The 23,147-nt window shown below is 38.3% G+C and overlaps 1 protein-coding gene across 1 annotated transcript in view; it reads right to left on the reverse strand.

The window, feature by feature from the left end:
- The window catches only part of LOC104622243 (collagen alpha-1(IV) chain-like), a gene marked incomplete at its 3' end in the record, with an annotated part of 29,677 nt that overhangs the window by 3,573 nt on the left and 2,957 nt on the right, over window positions 1-23,147 (reverse strand). The window contains exons 4-20 of the mRNA XM_010288971.1: window positions 22,939-22,992; window positions 21,367-21,450; window positions 21,193-21,255; window positions 20,112-20,147; window positions 19,521-19,562; window positions 17,865-17,954; window positions 14,791-14,835; window positions 14,483-14,536; window positions 13,006-13,099; window positions 10,542-10,706; window positions 8,629-8,724; window positions 7,587-7,670; window positions 6,795-6,865; window positions 3,961-4,152; window positions 1,740-1,908; window positions 1,286-1,378; window positions 1,083-1,187 (exon numbers count right to left, since the gene is read on the reverse strand). Coding sequence (XP_010287273.1) covers window positions 1,083-1,187; window positions 1,286-1,378; window positions 1,740-1,908; window positions 3,961-4,152; window positions 6,795-6,865; window positions 7,587-7,670; window positions 8,629-8,724; window positions 10,542-10,706; window positions 13,006-13,099; window positions 14,483-14,536; window positions 14,791-14,835; window positions 17,865-17,954; window positions 19,521-19,562; window positions 20,112-20,147; window positions 21,193-21,255; window positions 21,367-21,450; window positions 22,939-22,992 — 1,537 coding nt within the window. The remainder of the gene's footprint in view (window positions 1-1,082; window positions 1,188-1,285; window positions 1,379-1,739; window positions 1,909-3,960; window positions 4,153-6,794; window positions 6,866-7,586; window positions 7,671-8,628; window positions 8,725-10,541; window positions 10,707-13,005; window positions 13,100-14,482; window positions 14,537-14,790; window positions 14,836-17,864; window positions 17,955-19,520; window positions 19,563-20,111; window positions 20,148-21,192; window positions 21,256-21,366; window positions 21,451-22,938; window positions 22,993-23,147) is intronic.

Raw genomic sequence — 23,147 nt, forward strand, 5'->3', positions numbered from 1 at the left:
GGGTTACACACAGAAAGTTTCTATGCCACAGCTGGCCCATGCACTGCACCTTTGGAATGCAGGACGGAATACATACAACATTCTGCAAATCACTTAAAGATAGCACTCAACACCAGCACACGCTCTATAAATTGAGATGAAGCTCCTCTCCCAGCAAAAGCCTCAGGGAGTGGGAAATCCAGCTTTTAGACTAAGCTTTTTAGACTTTAAGCCCCAGGAAAGTCACTGGCCAGAGATAAATTCAAGGAAGGGTCCTTGAATGAATTGTATTTGATATGTCATTCCTTTCTTGCTGGCATCAAAGCACAATACAGCAATCCTTTTCCAGATGCAATGGGCCTCTTCTGTTCAGGTTCGTCCCACGCCAGTCTCAGAGGAACTAGAGGTGGTCACAGGTAAAGATTTGCCCTTTCTCCTTATTAAGTCCTTCTGACCCTCCCAGTTCACTGGTCTGCGGAATCATAATAAATGAAATAATAATGAAGACACACAAGAATTTTGGGGATTGAGGTAGCTGCTGAAAGCTCAGTCATCTAGCTCTAAATAAGTAGCAGCACTATGAGGTACATCTCCCAAAAATCCAAAACTAGAAAATGAACATTTATACCCCCCTCTAAGCTATGTGCACACCCTGACAATGGCCATGCAAGGAAGACTAAATTTATGCCGAGTAAGCTGGTATTCTAGCCAAACCACTCTCAGCCGCCTGGGGAACAGCAGAGCTGTGGCCCAAAAATGTTATAGTTATGTCAGCATGTTGTTTTGACCAACGACACATGGTGCTTCATCTCTTAGAAAAGCCATCTCATCTCTCAGCAGCCTTAGTTGCTGCAATGTAAGATGTTGTACTATATCACTTTCTATTCTGGCAGTAGCTTTGACACTAACTGTATCTGCACCACACCACTGCTCAGAGCAAGTACGTGTTGAAAGTACGCTTATTGTGGTGCTTGTGGACTTTTGCAAGGGAGGTTCTTCAGCTGCACCTCCCAAATCTCATGCAGCCATGGCCGGATGATAGTGCAGGCCTCCATCCACACTCCAGTTATACCAGCTTTGTTAGATGGATAATTTTATCTTACCTTTGGGTCCTGGAGGTCCAGGGAACCCTATACCTGGCTGCCCAACAGCACCTTTCTCTCCTGGCAGGCCCGGTCTACCTGGAAGCCCAGGATTCCCTTTGTCACCTTTGCAAGTGAAAACAAGACAAATATTAATACAAAGGTTAGCTTCTGGGGAATAAAGCCATTATGATCATCAGACAAAGATTAACAGGCTATTATACCTTGGGGTCCAGGGAAACCAGGTGGCCCAGGAAGGCCATCCGCCCCAGGAGGTCCGGGGAGTGGTACGGTTCGCCCTGCTTCGCCCTTCGCTCCTGTGAATGTACACATGTAGTAAGTACAGGAAACAATGAAATTAAACAAGGGAGTTTCACCTAGCCAGCAATATTACTCCATCCATACCATTACAACTGACTTGTTATAAAGATTTTTTGTAGAAGATTCATAGAAAACTAGGATGAACTCAGTTTAGGATGAACCTAAACCACCCCGTTTACCTAACAAACTCTTCAAGAAAACTGCCCTCAGAGATTTGCAATTATACTGCTGAAAGCAAACAGTGATTTAAATTAGAAATTCTTTTTACTTCAATCTTAAATTCAGGTGATCCTCTAAGTTGTACCTTTTAAAGGGCACAATTTTTTTTTTTTTTTTTTAAGCATACTGTAGCATTACCTGGAAGGCCTGGTAAACCTGGGGTTCCAGCAAAGCCTCTGTCTCCTTTGTCACCAGGTAAACCTGCAGTGCCTATCCCAGGAGGGCCAGGAAAACCTCTTTCACCACGTACTCCAGGGAATCCAGGTTGGCCAGGGGGACCACGTTCTCCTTTCAAGCCAGCTGTACCCTAATTTTTGGAAAGTATAAGTGTACTTCTTGCCCGACTGGCAAGACAGAACATGTCATCCTCTCTCTCTGAATATTTTGTAACTTGGATTTAGCACAGGTATCTGTAATGCTGAAGAAACTGCATTTTTTGTGACTGAGTTCAGTGGAAATAGAACTGGGTTACACATAGAGTAGCACATGGAAATCACACCTAGTGTGCAATGCAGCTGTATTGGGTTTTTGTGGCAAGGTTTTGGTAGCGGGGGCTGCAGGGGTGGCTTCTGCGAGAAGCTGCTAGAAGCTTCCCTTTTGTCTGATTGATAGAGCCAACACCAGCCGGTGACAGATCCACCGCTGGCCAAGGCCGAGCCCATCAGCAATGGTGGTAGTGCCTCTGGGGTAATAGAGTTAAGAAGGGGGGAAAAAAAGGGCACGTAGCATTTTCAGCCAGAGAGAGGAGTGAGAATGTGAAAACAGCCCTGCAGACCGCCAGGTCAGAGCAGCAGGAGGGGCAGGAGGGGCTCCACCGGGGGAAGCCCATGATGGGGCTGGCTGTGCCCCGGCAGCCATGGAGCTCCACACTGGAGCAATCTCCACCTGCACCCAGGGAGGGCCCCACACCGGAGCAGGGGGATGCCCGAAGGAGGCTGTGACCCCATGGGGAGCCCACGCTGGAGCAGGCTGCTGGCAGGGCCTGTGGCCCCGTGGGGAGAGGAGCCCAGGCTGGAGCAGGGTTGCTGGCAGGACTTGTGGCCCCGTGGGGGACCCAGGCTGGAGCAGCCTGTTCCTGAAGGACGGCACCCCGGGGAAGGGACCCAGGCTGGAGCAGCCTGTTGCTGAAGGACGGCACCCGTGGGGGGACCCAAGCTGGAGCAGTTTGGGAAGAACTGCAGCCCATGGGAAGGGCTCATGTTGGAGAAGTTCATGGAGGACTGTCTCCCGTGGGAGGGACCCCACGCTGGAGCAGGGGCAGGGTGTGAGTCATTCCCCTGAGGAGGAAGGAGCAGCAGAAAACAACATGTGATGAACTGACCACAATCCCCACTCCCCGTCCCCCTGCACTGCTCGGGAGAGAGGTGGTAGAGAAGATGGGAGCAAAGTTGAGCCCAGGAAGAAGGGAGGGATAGGGGGAAGGTGTTTTAAGATTTGGTGTTATTTCTCATTATGCTACTCTGATTCTGATTGGCAAAAATTAAACTGATTTCCCCAAGTTGAGCCTGTTTCGCCTGTGACAATAACTGCTAAATGATCTCTCCCTGTCCTTATCTCAACCCATAAGCTTCTAGTTATATTTTGTCTCCCCTGTCCAGCTCAGGAGGGGAGTGACAGAGCAGCTTTGGTGGGCACCTGGCATCTAGCTAAGGTCAACACACCACCACAGCAGCTAACTGGACCATGTAGGCTATGTTCCCAGTGGTGGATCTGGGAGCAGATGTGAACTTCATATTCAGCTCCACGGGGTATCAGCTGAACTCTCTATCAGTGGAAGACTTTGAAGCATTAGTTTCCTCAAGAAGAGAAGTATGCTAGAACAGAGTTAACTCTTATCTTAACAATCTCTACTTGGATAACTGCATTCCATCAATCATCTCCAGATATCAGCTAAATCATCCATGCTTGTTCTCACTATCAAGCTGTGAGAAAGGAAGAAAGGAACAAAGCTTTGTCCATGCCCACAACTTTGTGGGAGTAGTAACCTTGTGCTCTATAGTCCTGAAAGTAACAAGCCATGCTGAATACATCGAGTCAGATCACTTATTTGCAAGACATGTAAAAGAAAGAGTCAAAATCTAACTCTGAAATAGTCTGTTGTTGAAGGACTGCCTTCCTCAGTAGTTCCAGGGTAAATGGAGTCTTCCTCCTGAGAATAATGAACTACTCAAGGTAAGGACAAGATATGGAACAATGAATGAGGCTAATAAACATAAAGCATGAGGTCAATAAACATAAAGCATGTATAGGGCATAAAAGCATGTGAATTCTGATCTGAAAGACAGAATGTATAGGACAGTATGTGAACATAAATAAACACACAGCAGGACAATATGTAAACATAAAGAAACACACGTACCGATGCTCCTTTCGGACCCTGGGGACCTGGCAATCCATCTTTTCCGGGTCTCCCTTCTCTTCCAGGAGTACCCGGTTGTCCTGGGAAACCAGGATCTCCCTTTTCACCTTTCAGGATAGAATCATAAGAAAAATCTCCTGGTTCTCCTTTTGCCCCAGGGCTGCCCATAAGTCCTGGAGTGCCGGGGGGCCCCTGAAATTTCATAAATTCAGATGTCATCAGTTGCCTTACCAAACCTTCAACTGATAAAAAAGAAAACAAATATTCGAAATTAAAGAGTAGACCCAAATCAAGTAAACCATTAAGTTTTTGACTGAGGAGGTCAAATGAGAGTATTTTCCAGTGCGACTTTCCAGCAGTGCGAATAATGAATTAACACAAAACTTCTTGTCCATTGTCATTTATCATATCACAGGTATATAATTTTAGATGGTGCATATAAACTTACACCACTTACACAAGAACTGCAAAAAAAAGAACACCAAAAAAATACTTGGAATTTTCAATAGACTACCCACTGGATTTCAGTTATGCATATTCATACAATATCAGCATCAAGGTAAACAAGGTTTTTTAAAAAGGCAATTTCAGAGTTAAAGTGTCTGCCTCAACCTTTAAATGCTGAATTGTGTAACACTGTGGAACCTACTTCCCTGACGCAAATGGAACAGAAGTATCTCTACATTTCCACAGTAATTTACAATACCAGCAGAAGTAGTACTAACAGAGGAAAATAACACACTTCCAGTATGCAAAGACGAACTCAGCCAAACTTACAAGTTTAAATTGCTTATACAAGCCCCACCCATGATTTTCTTCCTTTAAAAACCCTTTTAAATCAGCTATAATATTAATCAAACATATAGATTGTCTATGAAATTGAATCAATTTTCTTATACAAAACTCAAATGTTATTTGCACAAGTGCTAAGGCTAACTGAAGGCTGAAATCTTCTCCCTGGGTAGTTTATTTATGACATTTAGCTGATGCAAATACATGTTTCCCTTGTTAGTAACGTACATTGATTTTTGTACAATTAATAATCACAGTTGGTCAGTACTATCAGAATACTACGCACGTGCTCAGAAAAGAGTTTTGTCAACTCTCCTGGGAAGAAATTATCTACCTGATAATGTACCTATAGGATTTCCGGAATTGTAATTTTTCCATACAAGGGCTTATATGAACTTTTCTCATAGGAACAGTCTCTCTAATTTCAAGTGAATCAGAGCTACTCACTAGGGTAGTAAAGTACAAACTTCATGGGCAATGTCCATTGCTTATGGCTGATGTGTGCCCTCCACTTAAACCTGAACCAGAACATGGTCAAAGGTACTAGCTTTGGTGGGTCCTGGATCAGACTCTGATGCTTTGGCATGGCTCTAGACGATGTGAGCTTGCAAGGCTGGCCTCTATGTAGTTTTTCCAAGCGAAACTATATGCTGGATCACCACCTGGCTGAACTTTGTGCAGCAAAACAAGCTTAAAAGCATTCAGAACAGCAGCTAGTCCTTGTCTGATGAAAGATATGAACAGAACTTACTTAAGAGGCAATAAAAGGAAAATATAAAGGTGTGGCAAATATGTGCTGAGAACAAATGCCAGACGTGAAAAATGCTTAAGTACATTAGGATGTCTTTTATTTTTCTTCATTGTTTCTTTCATGGATCCCATTGATATTATAGTAAATTCAGTCACTGAGTAATACCATCTTATTTATCATGGTGGAAACAGAGAATGGACTCCATCCTAGCTAACTTTCATTAGCTGAATTCAGGCATCTAGGCTTTATTTATACTCAAGGGAGAGAAACAGATCCTTGAGTATGGAATTCATACAGGTGGGTTGATTTAACTTCTGTAGGTGCCTTTCTCTCACCACTGGTGATAGAGGGAGCTTGTGTAACTCCAGTGGGTGTTAAAGCTAGTGCACATGAATGTCACTGAGAAGTTACGTTGCCAGAAGTGATCAGCTGGAAGGAGAAAGCAGCTTTGGGAAAAAAAGTCTGGGAAAGACTCTGACAGACTCAGTCTACTTACATCAGGAATGGTGTCAAAATCCACGTTATACTACAGGAACGTGGATGCTAAGGTAGGTCTTGACTGCATACCACAGTGTACGTAGGGACTCAAGTGAATTCTGACAAGATCAAATGTAGTTGTGCTAGTACAGCGCTCATCTAGGAGTAATTTGCGTTACGTTTTAGACAAGTGCTATGCTTATGGCTGTTCTGCTTCTGATATCCAGCCTTACACACTGAGAGTCGTGTTGCACTGTGTCAACATAATTTGCAAGTGATCATATTATCAGGATACTATCCACTTTCACAGCCTTCCTTTATTTCTTCAAAACTACTTAGCTTTCCTCCTAATTAACTATGTTTTATGGAATATATTGCACACATTTCCCAAAATTCAGACAAACTGCCAAAGTATATTGCATGCTAATATTAGATTGCTTACACTACACTAGATGGCACTGTCTCTCTCTCAATCTGTATGTACACAACAAGCAGAGTTATTGGAACAATTCACGAGAAGGACAGGGCAGACCTGTAACTGCTTCCTGTGAAATCCTACTTTCTACCCAACTCCACTGTTTATCTTGCTCAGCGAGAAGGTCATGTGTCTTGCTGCGTTCATATGATGGGCAAACACAGAAATACTACCCACTTATGACAGCTCTTTTTTTCTTCCATAACTCAACCACACTGCTTCCTAGATTATTTTGCCAGTTCCTTAATTTTATCATATCACTGTGCTGGTCTATTAGACAACCACACTGATGATCACATGCCTCATAGGACACATAGAATTTAGCAAGGCATTACTTACAGGTACCCCTGGAAGGCCATCAAGTCCAGGTAAGCCTCTGTCACCCTTGAAACCTGACTGGCCTGGAAAACCTTTTCAGAGAGACAAAAACACAACTCTATTTATTACAAGCTTTTACAAATAGCTCATTGTATGTGAATTCTCTGTGATCCTTCTCAAAGTGTCTCATTACGTCCCCAGTTATATCAACAAAATGCTGCTAAAGTCAGTGAAGTTGTCTGGACTCATGTACTGTATGTGTCTGCATTCATAAACTCAGAAGCTGATGGTTCATTTGACTTAGGAATGAATTCACCTTACTATTTAGACCTATCATGTAACCACTGCAGTCTTGAAACTACCTAAACCATATTAATTTTTCTTAACAGCCACTAGAACAAACATTAGGTATAATTATCACTGTTTGCATGTGGCACTTCTCTCATATGGTAGCAGAAAAATAATTATTTTTTTTGGTCACAGAATTTAATGCTAGGATTGTGAATATATATGGGCCACCGCCACACCTGGGCACGTAGGGCAAATGCTTCCCACATTATTTTTCACTTTCACAATCTTCTGTGAGAATATCTGGGCCACAGTTTGCAAAGACCCTCCACTGTGGCGAATTTCTGCTTCCTTGGTAATTCTTGTTGATTGCATTGGAAATTTGGAATCAGGCCAAAACCAGGAATATTCCATCCTCCTTTCATTAGTTTCACAAACAATTTGATTAGTGAGACAAAAAGTAATTAGTTTTATCATATATGCTGCTACACAGTTAATTCTCAGGTAGTCAATGAGTTTTTTTACCTGCTGGACCTGGCGGCCCTTGTGGTCCTGGAAGTCCAGGAGGTCCTACTTTATCACACAAGGCACAGGATTCACCTTTGTCACCTGAAAAAAACAAACAACAAAACCAATGAATAACAATGAAAAGATTTAAGACAACTGCAAGCAGGTGGATGCAGGGGCAAATGTCAATTTAATACACTTCACGTTGAAAGAATAAAAATAAATGTGCCACTTCTAATTACATGCTTCAAAGAGAATTTATGAGCAAATTGGTATTTGAATTTCTTTAAAATCTTTAAAGGAACGGCATGAAAATCAACTTAAGTCTTATCCTAGAGATAATATTTAACAGATCACTTAAAAGGGACTGGGCTGAGAGGAAGAAAAGAAATATACACAGGGTATAGAAGGAATAAAAAGATTAAAGCAGAAAACTGAGAACCTCTATAGTTACTGTAATTTTGCAGTTTTAGAAAAGCAGTGAGCAGAATGAGATTAGGAAGGATCAGCCATCATGTAAATGAGTGCAGCTCATTTTTTTATATGTCCATTTAGTCAATGCTGCTAAAACACATGGTTGACAGTCCTATTTATAGATGTTACAATTTTAGCTTCAATTATACTCATGGCAATGATTCATAAACGATTTCAATTCCCATCTCATCTGCTCCTCTCTAATTCATCTCAGAATTCACATCTTAAATTGCCATGAACAGTTCAATCTACACTTAATGGGGCTATACTCAAACCTTTCTTTCTTCCCAGTTCCCCTTTCAGGTCTGCACCATCCTTTATCACTTTCCAGCAATGTGTAGGCTAAGTTTTAAAGTGAAAGGGTGTAGGCTAAGTTTTAAGTGAAGTTTGTGTCACACAACTCAATGCACAATATCCTTCTTTTACTCACCAGAGACTCAAGGAACATCTTCCATGTCCATGAACTACTTGTTTAACTAACTTTAGGTACACTTTCTCTGGAGTCAGCCTAACTTGCTCAGCTTCTTTACACACACAAGCTCCAGGGTACAGAGCATTAGAAAGCGATCACTTTAAGTAATATTACCTTTCTCTCCCATCTCTCCTGGAAATCCATCTCTTCCTGGAGGTCCAGGACTACCTGGTGCACCAGGTTCTCCCTGCTGGCATTGATCAATTCCATCTGCAATGGAAATGCAATAAAGAATATTGTTTGACAAGTGCAAGTTTCCATTCTACGCTTACATTTATGAATGTCCCAACTGAACGTATCTGTGAATAGTGGTAAGTCAGGATAGCATTTTTTTTTTAATTTGTTTTACTTTGAAAAATTTAACTGGGATTCTGTGTTCTGATTCCACATATACTCCTTAAGAAACCCCAAGAATTACACAGTAAAGACAGGCTCTGCCTTAATAAGGTTACAAACAACTTTCACATAAAATATTTTTATTTTTATTGTCAGCTTTGGCTAAGAAAAGTGCTATGGGTGAAAAATTGCTGGTTTGACCCTGAAGAGAATGGAGAATATTGACGTTCTGGAGAAATTCATTATTGAGTTCTTTGTACCCTGACTTTTGTTTTCAATGTTTTAGGAAACTTTCTAGGTCAAGAGCAGCTTGTTAACATCTAGTTAACTTCTTCACACTGATCAAGCTTCCTGAAAACAAGAAACTTCTTATGTTAGGAACTCAAATAGGTAACAAATGAGAATACTTAGCAGGCTTGATATGGGAATACAAATTGGGTTTGTTCTGTTTGATGATATGGCACAGATTCTGACCCAATACAATATGACATCATCTTGGCCAAAGCCAGTAATCAAAATGTTAATGTGACGTTTGGCAAACAACAGTTAAATGAAAACAAATTGTTTTCCATTATGCACTAGAAGAAAGTTAAATAAGTGTCTGGAGAAGGAGGACAATTAAGCAGTGACAGAAACATGTTGTGTGAAAAACAGGAATTGCTCTTATTTTTAGGGCAAGGTAAGATTTAGCTATTTAATTCCATATTCTAGGTGTTGGATTTTGTACTGCTTCATTGGCAAACACAGCAACAACTAGGCACCTTCAGTTGTTTTTTAACCAAGTATTTTTGTTTAGGAATTCAATAGACAATAATGTTCTTTTCAATAGTTTTAGGCTACCTAAACTACTGTATTAGGAATATCATTCTTTATGTTGAAATGACAATTCAACTCACAATATCAGTATCACCTATAGTAAAAGTTTTCCTTCCTTTCCTTTAACTCCTTGACTTAAAACATCAGTTGTAAGCAGCTATTAAGTATGGACCATTTTCATAGGTAATTTTTTCATTACTTTGTTGCTGAGCAAAACGAATATGTTTCTCTCTTTAAAAATGTTTAATCAGAATCTAATTATATGTAGCTGTATAATTTTGTTATCATTACTACTAATATTATTATTATGTATTTGTCACATCACTACCAGCTTTTCATTTACCTCTGTAAAGCAAGTGTTGACCCCATTCTCCTGTAAGATAATTTCATTTTACAATAAAAACTTCTAGCAGACTAGTATCATGGTCAGCAGTTCTTACACCTGTTACATAGGTTGGTACTGCAGACTTGTAAATTGTGATCATGAACAGCTATCTTTTATGCCAACGGTATTAGCATCTGTTATTTTTTAATTGCAAATCTATAAATAGCTATAAATTGGCATATTAGGACACAGAGGAAACCAATATGTATTAAGGTCAATGATGTGATTATATTGTAACAGTCCACAATGTACTTCTGAACAATGTTTCAAAAACATTTAGCAAAGAATCCTTGTCCCAGTAAGGAAACAAGTGGCTTGCTGCATCTCGGAATAGCTTTTACTTGGTTCATTAACAAGTGAGATGTATTTCTTCCACGATGTAGATGCATTCTGTTTATAACTTTTATAATCTTGTCTCCTTATCCTTTTTTATGTGCATGCAATGTGCACTGAGTCTTCACTGTGAAAAGCAACCCAGTGCTTTACCTACCTGTTTTGCCTGGAGGACCTGGTGGGCCAGGCAACCCCGGGGGACCCGGGAAACCATCTCTTCCAGGAGGTCCGGGTAACGGGAATCCTGGAGAACCCTTTTCACCTTTTTCACCTCTCTCTCCAGGGACACCAGGTGATCCTATTCTGTCTGGAAGCGGTCGACCTTTGGACAGAGTAAAACATACATGAAAAAAGTTACAAGCAGAAAGACAGTAATTTTATCAACAAGGTAGCTTCCCTTAGGTTTCACAGAGAAACAGAAAAATGTTAGTGCAAAATAAAAAGGAACTGTAGTTTTACTATTGGTGATTTATACAAAATTGAGTTTACATACGCACTACAGCTCAGAATAACTCACTTTGGCTAGGTTCCTAGACAAACACTCATTCTGTATTAACTGCCTTTCTGAGATTTAGTTTAATCAACTTTTGCTGGGTACAAAAAAGTGGCAACACGGGAGTTAATGTAGCTATTGCACTTAGAAACTATTACACTCCTCCTTATCTCATAATAAACCAAATTTTAAACACACCTAGAAAGGGCCAGCATCTCTAAGAACTTCAGTAAATAAGCATTCAACAAAGCTAGCAGATTTCAGGAATGCTAAAACCAAAACTATTTGTAGGAATAATAAGCAAACAACAGCCAATAAAGAGAACCAGTTAAACAGCCAGAAGAAACTACTTAAGATCTCCTTTTAGCTGTTTGTATGGTCACACACATCTTCATACTTTAATAAATTATTTCAGTTCACAACTAATCACTAGATGTGATCACTAAACCATTTTGAGCCTTCTGCAACATACAGGGAGATATGAAAGTCACACAAATCTCAATTTCTGTAAGGTAATGACAAACTAAGAGCTACTATTTTTTTTGTCTTGTCACACAGAATTCTTTAGGGACTATTACAGCCTGCAGTATATAGTATCTCCTCCCTAAACTGTGAAAAATTTCCTGGAAACTATCTGACCCCAGCTCACATTAATTTCATATTTAGCTCACTGTCAAGAGAGAAAATGAGAGCAAAGGAGGTGATAGTAGTATCACTGCAGGATGTGCTAGAGTCAGGTTTCCACAAACTATTTGCTTAATTTTTAAAAAGCAAATATTATGGTTTAGTTCATGCATATGTACATATATACATAATAGCAGTGCTGTCATGGATGTGAAGGTGTTAAGACTATGAAAAAGGCAACATTTGCAGGCAAAAGAAATAATTTCTATTAGATCAAGTGACCTAGTAAAATAAAAGCAGGAAGTCTTCAGGAATTGATCCAAATAAACGTTATTATGTCTCCCTACAAACCTTATTTTATTATATTTACGCAAACACATACAGAGCTCAAGTGAGAGCAAAACAAACTACCTACATATGAGTATCCATACATAACTACATATGCATATACCCATGCATATATTCACATTTTACATCTCTTCTTGCCCAACGGAACCATACTCTCTGGGCTATCTCTGACAACCTGTGCACACTACTTCTGCAGTTTAAGCAGAAAGTTATCAGACACACAAAGAGCAAGGCTGGATCACATCAGAGACACGAGAAAAGCGATCTACAGGAAGGGTCTAGGGGGATGACTAGACTCCCGGAGAAGCCATTGCCTGGGTGTTCTGTAAGTCAGGCAGTAACTGGCAGCAGCTAAGGAGAACATCTCTCAGGACTCTTCACCCAAGAAGAACACAGGAAAAATGTTAACAAAATCAGTGACCATAAATGCATACCTGGAGGTCCTGGGATTCCTTGTATACCAGGGAAACCTTTAGGAAGAGAGGTATTCAATTAGGCAGTGAAGTCAGCAATGGCAATGTCAGTGAATGTTTAGCACATATTATTTAATACACATTACAAGCTAGTGTGTCCTGAATCAAATGTTAAGTTAAATAATCTATAGATATCTGCAAACAATATATTTACAGAAAAGGCCCTGCTGTGTGTCATCTTCTCCAATGATCTTTCTTCAATAGGTAAGGTCTATAATGGGAAAAATGGGAAAGGGAATGTGGTCTATAATGGGAAAAATGGGAAAGGGAATGCTTGATTTTCCCTGTTTACTGAAGAATTTTGTAAATTATGCAAGCCAATTTTATGATTAAAATTTAGCTACTGACTTTTTTAAAGGAGTCTCAAGATTCTCTGCATTATTATCGTTCTTAGGCTTGTGTTGATTTCCATCTTTCTTAAATAATCTCACTGGATTATTTAACTGCCATAAAGACAGGTCCCAGTTGATGTTTTTCCAGTCTATAACTGAAAGGCAGTCTTCTTATGATGATAAGAAGCATCCTACAATCTACAACAAAATGTAATAACCTGAAAGCAATTAAATAACTGGACATTTCACTGTCATATAGAGCTCCTGACCTCACAGATAGTGCAATTTAATTTCCTTTAATAAGAAAACTAAAAGCATGACTCCATCAAAAAGACAAGACAAAATACATACCTTTTTCACCTTTTTGACCCTTCAGTCCAGGCAAACCTGAAACTCCAGGCTCTCCTTTTTCACCAAAGCTATCTACTGGTCCAGGATCTATAACCTGAATCACAGGACAAAGACTAGGACACCAGAAACATAGAAAGTGCCCTCAAGTGTGTCTCCCCCATCCTGACCTGATAGTACAGAGGACATTTTGTTTTGTGAAAACAATTTTGAGCAGCTTTGGTTATACTTGCAATTTCAGTGATACTTAACAACTGCTGTGAGAGGGTTGTAGCTGGTAAGGAATTACCAGAGAAAATAAGTATTTCCTTTTCTATCAAAATTCCTTCATATCAATAGTAGGATTAAGTGGAGAGCTTTATAGCACTTTTCTGAACAAGAATGATACCAAAAAACATCATCATGGTCTAAGCACTGACCTATTAGGTTTGTATTACCTTTAAAATATTCTGTTCTAGCAATTTCTGCTAACATGTATCTGAACCTGACATATAGGATATTAACATTTGAAATAAAATACTTAGGAAGTATGCACCATTTTTAAAATCAAATTAGCAGATGTTGGGAATTTCCCCCCTTGTTGGGGAAGCAGCACCATCAATGATCTATTTGTTGCCGACTAATTCCATTTTTTATTTGAAGTGTTAAAAAAATTATACACTGCAAAGCTGACAGATCTACTCTTTTGAATTTTGGATACTTTGTGTTGTTTAACAATGCCTATCATTTTCATAGTCCAAAACATTTGAAATTTATATTCTTTGAGAGCTCCTTTCCCAAATTTCAAACATACTTAAAAGAACTGTATCCAACTTTTGTTTCCATTAAGAAAAAATACGGACATGACTGATTAGAATGAGATCAGAACATGCACAGTTTTTCTTTTTTTCCTCATTGTTTGAGCATTTTGACTTTCACAAAATTTATATTTTCATTTAAGTTTAAAAAAAAAAAAATTTGTTTTACTTACTCTTCCTGGAGGTCCTGGAAAACCTTGTTCACCTTTGTCACCCTAAATCAAAATATAATTTAAAGTCCAGTTCAGATTTTCTTCCCCACAAAATAGTATTTCCATATCAAATGAACACTTCGATACAGATTCATGCAACTTCCAAATGTTATGTACCTGAACCATTATAATAAGCAGTAAGTAGCTAGTTTGCAGGCCTGTACTGCTTTACACTATCTAAAGAGAAACTGGGATTTTTAGGAAAGTACATTTGTGCATATGCTGGCTGGGCAAAGAGCGTGTGAAAATAAAGCCTGCATTAATTAATTCGTATAAGATCTAAAGCAGGGATACATAAGCTACCTTAATTTTGACTTTTACTAGTCTTTGAGTGATGACTTGACAAATCAGTAACATTCATTTAATATTGCTTTATGTACATTTATGTTTTAATGCACATCTATGAACACACCATACAACCTCTTAACTCCTCATTCTGTGTGACGGGAAGCAAAGGCTGCTACTACGCACCTTCACACCAGGCTCCCCAGGTCGTCCTGGAATCCCAAACCCACCAGGCAAACCCTGTGCGTAGAAGACAGCAAAACCAGACAAGACGAATATAGTTGCATCCTAGCTCTGGCAGCATCAAAGTTTTAAATTTTCAAATCAGTCACTAATTCATGAAAAGCAACAACCTTAAGTAAACAACTCAGAAGAAATTGAATTTTCAACCATTTATAATAGCAAATTTCAACCATTTATAATACACAGACAGTTGAATGCACAGACAGTTTTGAATGTAAGAAACAGTACTGGAAATTCAGCAAAATACATACGGGTTCTCCTTTTAGTCCTGGTTCACCATCTTTTCCAGGTTTTCCCTGTAAAACACCAAGTTCCATTCTGTTTAAACAGATGGCCACACACATGCTATTTTTAAATACAGTAGGTGAAATACTAGAACAAAACAATCACTATTGCTATGCAGTAACAGAAGCATGCTAACACAGCTAACAGCACAGAGGGTACAAAGCAGGCAAATTGTAACTGCCTACTGCTTATGTCACTCAACATCCTACAAACTGCAGAATTAAATAAAATCCTGCAAATCTGTTCCCAGATCCAGGAATAACATACGGATTTCCCAGTCAAGGAGGCTTCAAGACAAAATATATCAACAGCACAGGAAACTGGAACCAGACCCAGAAACTCTCCTTCATAGCAATCCCTTTCCATATATATATACTCTCCAGCCTCACAAAACCTTAATTCACAGACATTCAGTGGCTCAGCTTCAGCAGAAGGCGTGGAGAGTGGCCCCGTATCAGATCACGTGGAAATCCAGTGGTATAAAACACTGCCTCTAAATTGAAAGCTGTAACTTCAAATCACAAGGCAGATGATAACCTAGAATCCAAGACTCCCTCCTCCAGGGCAACATGATTCACCATTAGACCACTGTGTAGATTCCCTTGAGGTAATCAACAGATACGAGATAAATCATCTAGATGGACTAACCTACTTTTCAGCATTCCCTTCCTCTTCCTAATGGACTAGGAAGGGACTGGCACCTAGGCTTGCAGCCTAATCCACTGGAGGCTGACTTTTAGTTGGTGTCACAATGCTTAGATTGTATGTGTATCATGAGCAATATGAATATGTCCCATGAAACCAAGAAAATCTATATACTTAATACACAAAGTAAGAGTGCATGCAATCCAGTCTAAAAAATGATCCCGTAAGTTTTATGTCAAAAAATTCCATGTAAAACAATGCAATGAAAGGATAAAAATGATACAACGAACATGAGGAGGCCACCACCACTGAAGTGTGTAGCTATGGTATTTTATAAAGAAAGGTTATGGGTAATTTTTAATTATTAATTAAAAATATCATCTGTAAAGTCAGGAGAGTCTTCAAATGTGTACTGTGATTGGAATTCATCATACAGTTTCATTCCATGAAACTAGAATATCAGAGCTTAACATCTGTTCATCTTTCAAGCCTTATCTTAACTTCAGAAGTAGCTGTGATTTCCTTCAACAGGAACAATTATGCATAAAATAGCCTAGAAACTTTGTTCAGGGAACTCTGCAGAAACTGAAAGCCGTATTTTTGAACAATTCAAAGATGCTCTGGTTTCCTCAACAAGTTCTAGGCCAACATTTCTCCATCCTTCCAGCTTTCAAGAACTCATTTACTGTACGAGTAAAGACACATACATGATAGCAAGGATAATCCCATCGCGTATCTTTACTGAATGGATGACAGAACATTTGACCTTGAAATATATTAGAGAGGGAGATTTTCTCTTTTTCAAATTGAAGTACAATTCAATGCCTATAGATGTGCTGGGTTGTTTTCTAACAGTTTATGAAGATCCACAATTTGAGAAACAGCACTAGACACATTTTCATGTAGAAGATGTATGGGTTTGCTACCAGATCAGCTATGAAAGATATAGCATGACTCATGCAGAAGTTGTATGGATGGGACTATGATATAGGTCTGACTAGGCAAATGTAACAGACTTTATGGCCTCAGGCATCTACAGTCAGGCTAGAAACCAGCAAGCGAACGTAACTCAGTCATCCAAATTTTTTCCTCTGTTCCTCTTCTTTGTAAGAAATTTGTGTTTCTTCTTTAAGAAACACAGGCTTATTTTGTAGATTGCACATAAGAGTATTTGAAATAAATTCAAGATGTTCCATTTAGCTAAAGTCATTCCTACACAGTGATTTGTTTTGCTTTGCTTTTCCTTGTGTTCTGGAATGACTTAATCTTGCTTCAGTGGGGATCAATGGGATTCTCACCTTTGCCTTCAGTGCTGCAAGCTACTGTTAGGTGTCTTTAGTTATCTGAAGCATGTTACAAACTAACAGTACTGTATGTTATTACTACCTTGACTTCTACACCCGTCCTACAGCAAAACTTGCTTGTTTGAAATACACCAAATTTGCTGTTTCACTCATGGTTACTAAGTTTGATTAGTTTATGGAAACAATGCAACAACTGTAATTATGGGATTGATAAAATTGAGCATACTTACACGTGGACCAGGCTTCCCAGGTTCACCCTTTTCTCCTTTGAAACCTGAACCCGGCAATCCCTGGAAAATACACACCAGATTAATAATACTGCCAAATTCTAACATAAATTTGCTTGTATCAAATAGCTATAAAGATATTCGGGGCCATTATTATAGTCTTCACAAATTTCATAGCAATTTTAAAAAATTCTACACAATACTCACTGGGGCTCCCTGTTGACCCTTTTCACCTGGATCACCCTAATGAAATTATAAAAAAAAAAGTAGATTATTAAGCAAAATCTTAACCATTATTCATTTACGTTGTAAATCATTTAATCTTCATGTCAGAAAAAGCACATTTAACCCTGTTCTCCGCTTCAAAAACTATGCCTAATAGTATGATGTGCAAGAAGAAGTTAGACAAACACAAAATGTGAATCCATTAAGCTAGTTTATAATGGTAGTGTATATTGCTTAGACTGACTAATTCAATAATTGAAAAATTCATTAGCATTCAGATTCCATTAATGTGATTCTGTAAATGAAAAGTCCAGTATAAGCTATTTAATTAAAGTTTTTAGAATATTTAGTGTTTACAGGACTATGCTGATCAATCCTTCTTCCTCAGAAAATCCTCTGCTGTATGCATTGCTTATTTATGCAATTAGTTATGCAGTTATCATTTTATATATATTTTTTCAGAGAAACTTCTAGAAAGACAATCAAAATTCATTCATGAAGTAAAACAGGGAGAAATTTTTGAAAAGCTTGCTGTAGGTGACTTAATATTTTCTTTTTCCTGTTTTACTTTTGTTTGCCAATTCCTACTGATCATATTTTAATGAAGAGTATAACAAGATTAATTGTTTAAGGTCTCACCTTTTCTCCCCTTATGATTTCACTCCCTTTTTCTTTCACATGTGGTGCTGGGCCTGGGGGGCCTGGGGGGCCCCTTACTCCTTGTTCTCCCTGTCAACACCAAAGCCAGAATAGTCCATTGAAAACAGTACTGACATTAAGAACTAAGACCAATAACATTAAAGAGAACTACCACTCGCTTTTAAAAATATAGCTAAATGTGTTTTTTTTAATTCTTAGTTCAGCAAAATCAGTCAGAGAAAGGGTTACATATGCAGTTATAGGAGACACAACTGTATAATGGGTGACAGACAGAGACTGCCCTGAAGAAAGATCTCTCTATCTCCTTTTAAGGTAAAGATTGATTAATAACGAGTATCAGGAACATATCCAATTAATTATTATAATAGTACAAAAGCTTTTTAGTGCCTCCGTTAGGATGAAAGAGGTCAGGTGCTGAAAGTCAATGACTGAAGAAAAATGTTAGTCGAAGCTTATAGTGTTCCATCAGTTTTACAAATGTCCATAAAGGCCAACTTGAAGATGGTAACTGTGGATCATACTTTTTTAGTATATATATGTCCATAGCAGGGTCAGAACCTCATCTCCTTATATAATGCAAAAAGCACTATCTTTTACTGTAAAAAGGCTTGATACACTTCTGTTAAGCAGTAATGCATAGCAATAGCATTTATTTTTTGCTGAAGACAAACCTGAGGAGTCCAGGAAATCTCCACATACTTTTATGGTCAACATTTTTCAAGAAAAGTTATTATAACAAGGTAATCTCACCAATGTGTCATACAGCAAAAAATTCTAACCATAAGGAATAGTGTGGCTCAAAATAAATAAGCTGGTGGATAAAAAACACACCACCTAAGTAACATAATTTACTTATATGCCAAGAGGCTTCTGTCAATGACACTCTTGAGAAGCTTCTGGAGAAGTGCTCAGACACATTATCAGTTTACCATATAACCCATGACCACATGCATTTCTTGGCTCCTGAAAATGCAACATATGGCACTTCAGCCTAGACCTCTCAGTGGCAGAGGTAACACATTAAACCTAAGATGTTTTACCTCCCATCTGAGGCTGGTTATGAGCATAAATGGGATCCTGGAGCCCATCTTTTGGCTTAGTTTCGTTCAAAAGTAAAACAGTCTGTGTGCTCTGAAAACTGCTTTTGGTTGAGTCAAAACACAGTAAAAGGGGACAACTGAAAGATCTGATTCAGAACTACATGCTACGAATCCAAACTAAGGCAGACAGGCCCTGAAGAGTGCTACCACAATTAATTCTGATAATTCTGGACAGCACATTAAATCTCATCCCTCAGAACTAAACCAATTTCAAATAAATCTCATGATGAGTCCTAATACATAGAGTAAATGTTTCCAGATCTGCCTATTGCAAACTAAAATAGTTGGTACTAGTCACAGCTGGAAAACAGGATAATGACCTAAATTAATGTCAGATATAACATCATCATGAACAAAGTCTGTAACTGTTCATGACTCTTGTTCATTTAGGTGTAAGTTACAGATTTAATCAAGTCTTCCAAAAATTACAATGCTAATTTACTCCATAGATTGATTCCAACATTTTATTTATTTAAAAAAAAGTATCAAGAGTATTTCTGACAGTTGTTCTCCAGAATTTTCAAAAGAGACTTACCTTTTCACCTTTGGGACCCTGAAAGCCCAAGCCCATGTAGCCCTGAGAATAAGAATTACACATACTTAGTCAATTTTTATCAGCAGTGCACACATGTATACATACACATATATGAAGGTATTTTGTACACAGCAAAAGCTAAGACAGGATATAAAAACCAGGATATGCCTTTTAAATGCACATGTGAAACAAATAAATAATAATGTCCTAACCCTCCCTGCTGTTTTCTTAAGTCATCATTTAGTAGAAGAAGATATAGAGAATGAAATTTATCAGATAATTTTATTGTCAGTATGCTCTTTTTTCCATCATTTTACTCAAAAATTTGACATTTTTAGATGAGTTCAAATAGTGACAAAATGTTGTAATTACTACTGATTTGTTCAAGTGAGACAACAGATCCAAACAAATTTGGTAAAAACCTAAAAAATGCATTCAAAATCTCTCTTTGTGATATCCATTAAGACATAAAAACAGGTCCCAAAGCATAAAAAACCCACTCTTTTAGGACCATTCGTTTCCAGCTTTTTGGAGAACTGGTGTGCCAAATAAATAAACAAATAGACTTACTCTATATAATAAAAGTCTTACCTTGTCGCCTGGGAGTCCTGGTGGCCCTGGGGGACCCTACAAGACAGTACCATTTTAGCATATATATGCATATAGTACACTGGTTAGAATAATGCTTTATTCTATAAAGATAGTAAAAATGTAAATCCATTAAATCAAGATGTAAAGTGTTTTTCTGCTACTGTCCATAACTCACAACAGAATAAATAATAAAAACAAACAGAATCTGTCTAAGATATCTCATCAGACCTTGTTTTGCAGTTAAGAGTGTTGAATCTAATCAGCATCTAGACAAGAGACAATCAAAAAAAAGTGTATGGTACTGCGCTGTAAAATAACTTTATGGCTGGGGGTTTTTTGGGGTTTTTTTTTTTTAGTTTTGCATGTTAAATATTAATCCTCACCTTTCTTTCATTAGAATTGTTATTTTTCACATCAGCAAGTGCAAATGCTGACTAAACTGTACTACCATTTTCCTTTACATCACGTTCAGTTTTCTTCAGAAAGGTAAGAAATCTCACACAGCTCACTTTAATAGCCAGAAACAGTGAGTGGACTTTTACCAGAAGGAAATAGCTGATCCCTGCTAGTGTTACCTGCATCCAGTACAGGAAGAGAAGATATTAGCTATCTGTTAGACCTGTCAAAACTTCAAATAGCTGAAATGCCTTTCAACATTTGGCAATTACCATAATAACAGACAGTTGATATCCTGATTTCCACAGTACTGCTTACTGTGGCTGCCCATAAGAACACCCTCAGTGAACATTTTGATTTAGATCTGGCTACTAGGTTTGTGGTTTATGTTCTGTAGATTAAGTGGGGGAAGAGGGAAAAGGAGGAATAACTATTGAAACCCGTCCCACACAAAAATAGCCTCCAAAGCTGCAAGAAGAGATGACTGTAGGAGCAGCTGCTATTGAAAACCTGTTACCTAGTCATTCCTGTCATGGTAGAGTCCAGGAGACTAGACATGAAGATAACTGGAACCACCAGTTATCTTTCCCAAATCCCAACAAGCACCAGCTATACACACCTTGTAGAATTTTCCTATAATAAAGCTCTATAAGTAAAGTGCAAATCACCATGAGAGGAAACTTACTGGCTCTCCTGGAGGTCCTTGTGGCCCCATTGGTCCCTGAAACCCTTGTGTTCCAGGTGGACCCTATGAAAAATTAAAATGGCACAATTAAAAAGTTTACTTATTTGGTAATTTCAAGATACTGATATAATTTTAATTGAAGCTCACTGCTACTGAAACATCATTTAGACTTACAGGTAGTCCAGGTTGGCCAGGAAAGCCTTTATCACCTTTTAGCACACTAGGAGGTAAAAGACCAATCACTTCACCTGGGTCTCCCTATAATAAGAAAAGAAAAAGAATAATACTTGAACATCCATTCAAATACATTCAAAAATGCTAATACTGAGATGAGAGGAAAGTTGGAGCTATGCCAAGTTCAGAACCATTTGGAAAGCTGACTTTAAAAAAGTCATCTTACTTTTAATTCAGATGAAACATAACAAGAGAAATTAAAAGTTAAGACCTTAATTGCCAAATGTCCTTTTCAAGCTCCCTGAAGAGATTCCAGTACCAAATCTTCCTTCATACTCTAATTTCCTATACTGTAATGGGTAATCAAAAAGATTTTCCCACCAAATCTATCACTACTACAGTGTCACCACACAGTTGAAGCATCTGACCTGGCTGCTGAGAGAAGTGACAACCTCACAATCTCTTTTCCAGGCTGAGATCTTCAGTCTTATACCTAATTTTGACACAAAGGCCATTTATGGCATCCTTTTTCTTCAAAAAAGGAATCCACTTTGTCTTACTTTAGAAAACTATTTGGATTGTTATCCATTTCTTTATGTCTCTTTTTTTGATAGCAAAAGATCCCATTTTTCCTGCATTTTTGTACAAAGTTGCAATATTTTAAGTGATTTTATTTCAGGAGTTGTGTTCCTATGCATACATGCCTAGGAAAGAAACATTCAAGTACTTCAGTGTTTATAGACTAAGTCAGTTCTTCCCATGTGAGAGAAAGAGAAAGGGGCATTTTAAAATTTCAGGTAGTCATGTCATTACAAATCTGAGATTACATTTAGACTTATATTTAGCTTACAGTTCCAAATTATATCTGTTCATTTTAAAGAGCAAAAGCTCTCTGTTGAAATTCAATATTTCATTTTCCAGCTCACAAAGTGCACACAGATACCTAGTTAGTTTAATTTTTTTTCTTTATGCAAACTGTTTAGTATGTGTTGGATGCTTCTCGTATTATGGGCTATATGACATTCTTCCACAAACATTATCTATTTGAAACTATTTAGATAAATGAAATGTCAATATCAAAACAAATGTTTGAACCATAAAATCTATCTATATCTTTATGCACAGTTGGGTGGCCACCATACTAATTATATACAATTAATGATATGTATTATTTTTTTCTGTTGTAATCCATGTAATACTTACACTTTAAGACCTGCATGGAACAACACGTAAGTTTAATTGTTATTAACTGGAGGCTGCCCCACTGTCTTTATTTAGTGAGACTGCAGAACAGTACAAAGTGAAACATTCAGTCCTTACATAAGGACTGCCAGTCTTAGAAGGCATAGAGTTCTTATTGTTAGAAGCAGGATATCAACACACTTAGGAGTAAAATGTACCTTCATTCCAGGAGGTCCTGGGGGTCCCTGTGGAAAAAGACATATTTCATGTTATTTTTCCTCAGTATTGTATATTTTACATCTTATACTCCATATAATTTCATATAGTTATATTTGCATTTCAAGAATCAGGGTTGAAACAAGTGAATCAAGCATGAAAGAATCTACTTACTATGCTCCCAGTCAGTCCTGGTAAACCTGGGGGACCTACTGGACCTCTTTCACCCTGAGAGGAACAGAGAAATTGGTTAGGGAACATACGCTTGAGGTATGTTTTTATTTCAACACAGAGATGCTGTTATAAACGTATGTAAATGTCACCTTTGTGCCATTACATCCTGGAATGCCAGGTGGACCAGGAGGGCCATCTTGTCCAGGAAT

Source organism: Phaethon lepturus, unplaced genomic scaffold (genome assembly GCF_000687285.1).
Source record: "Phaethon lepturus isolate BGI_N335 unplaced genomic scaffold, ASM68728v1 scaffold8416, whole genome shotgun sequence".
Lineage (NCBI taxonomy): Eukaryota > Metazoa > Chordata > Aves > Phaethontiformes > Phaethontidae > Phaethon > Phaethon lepturus.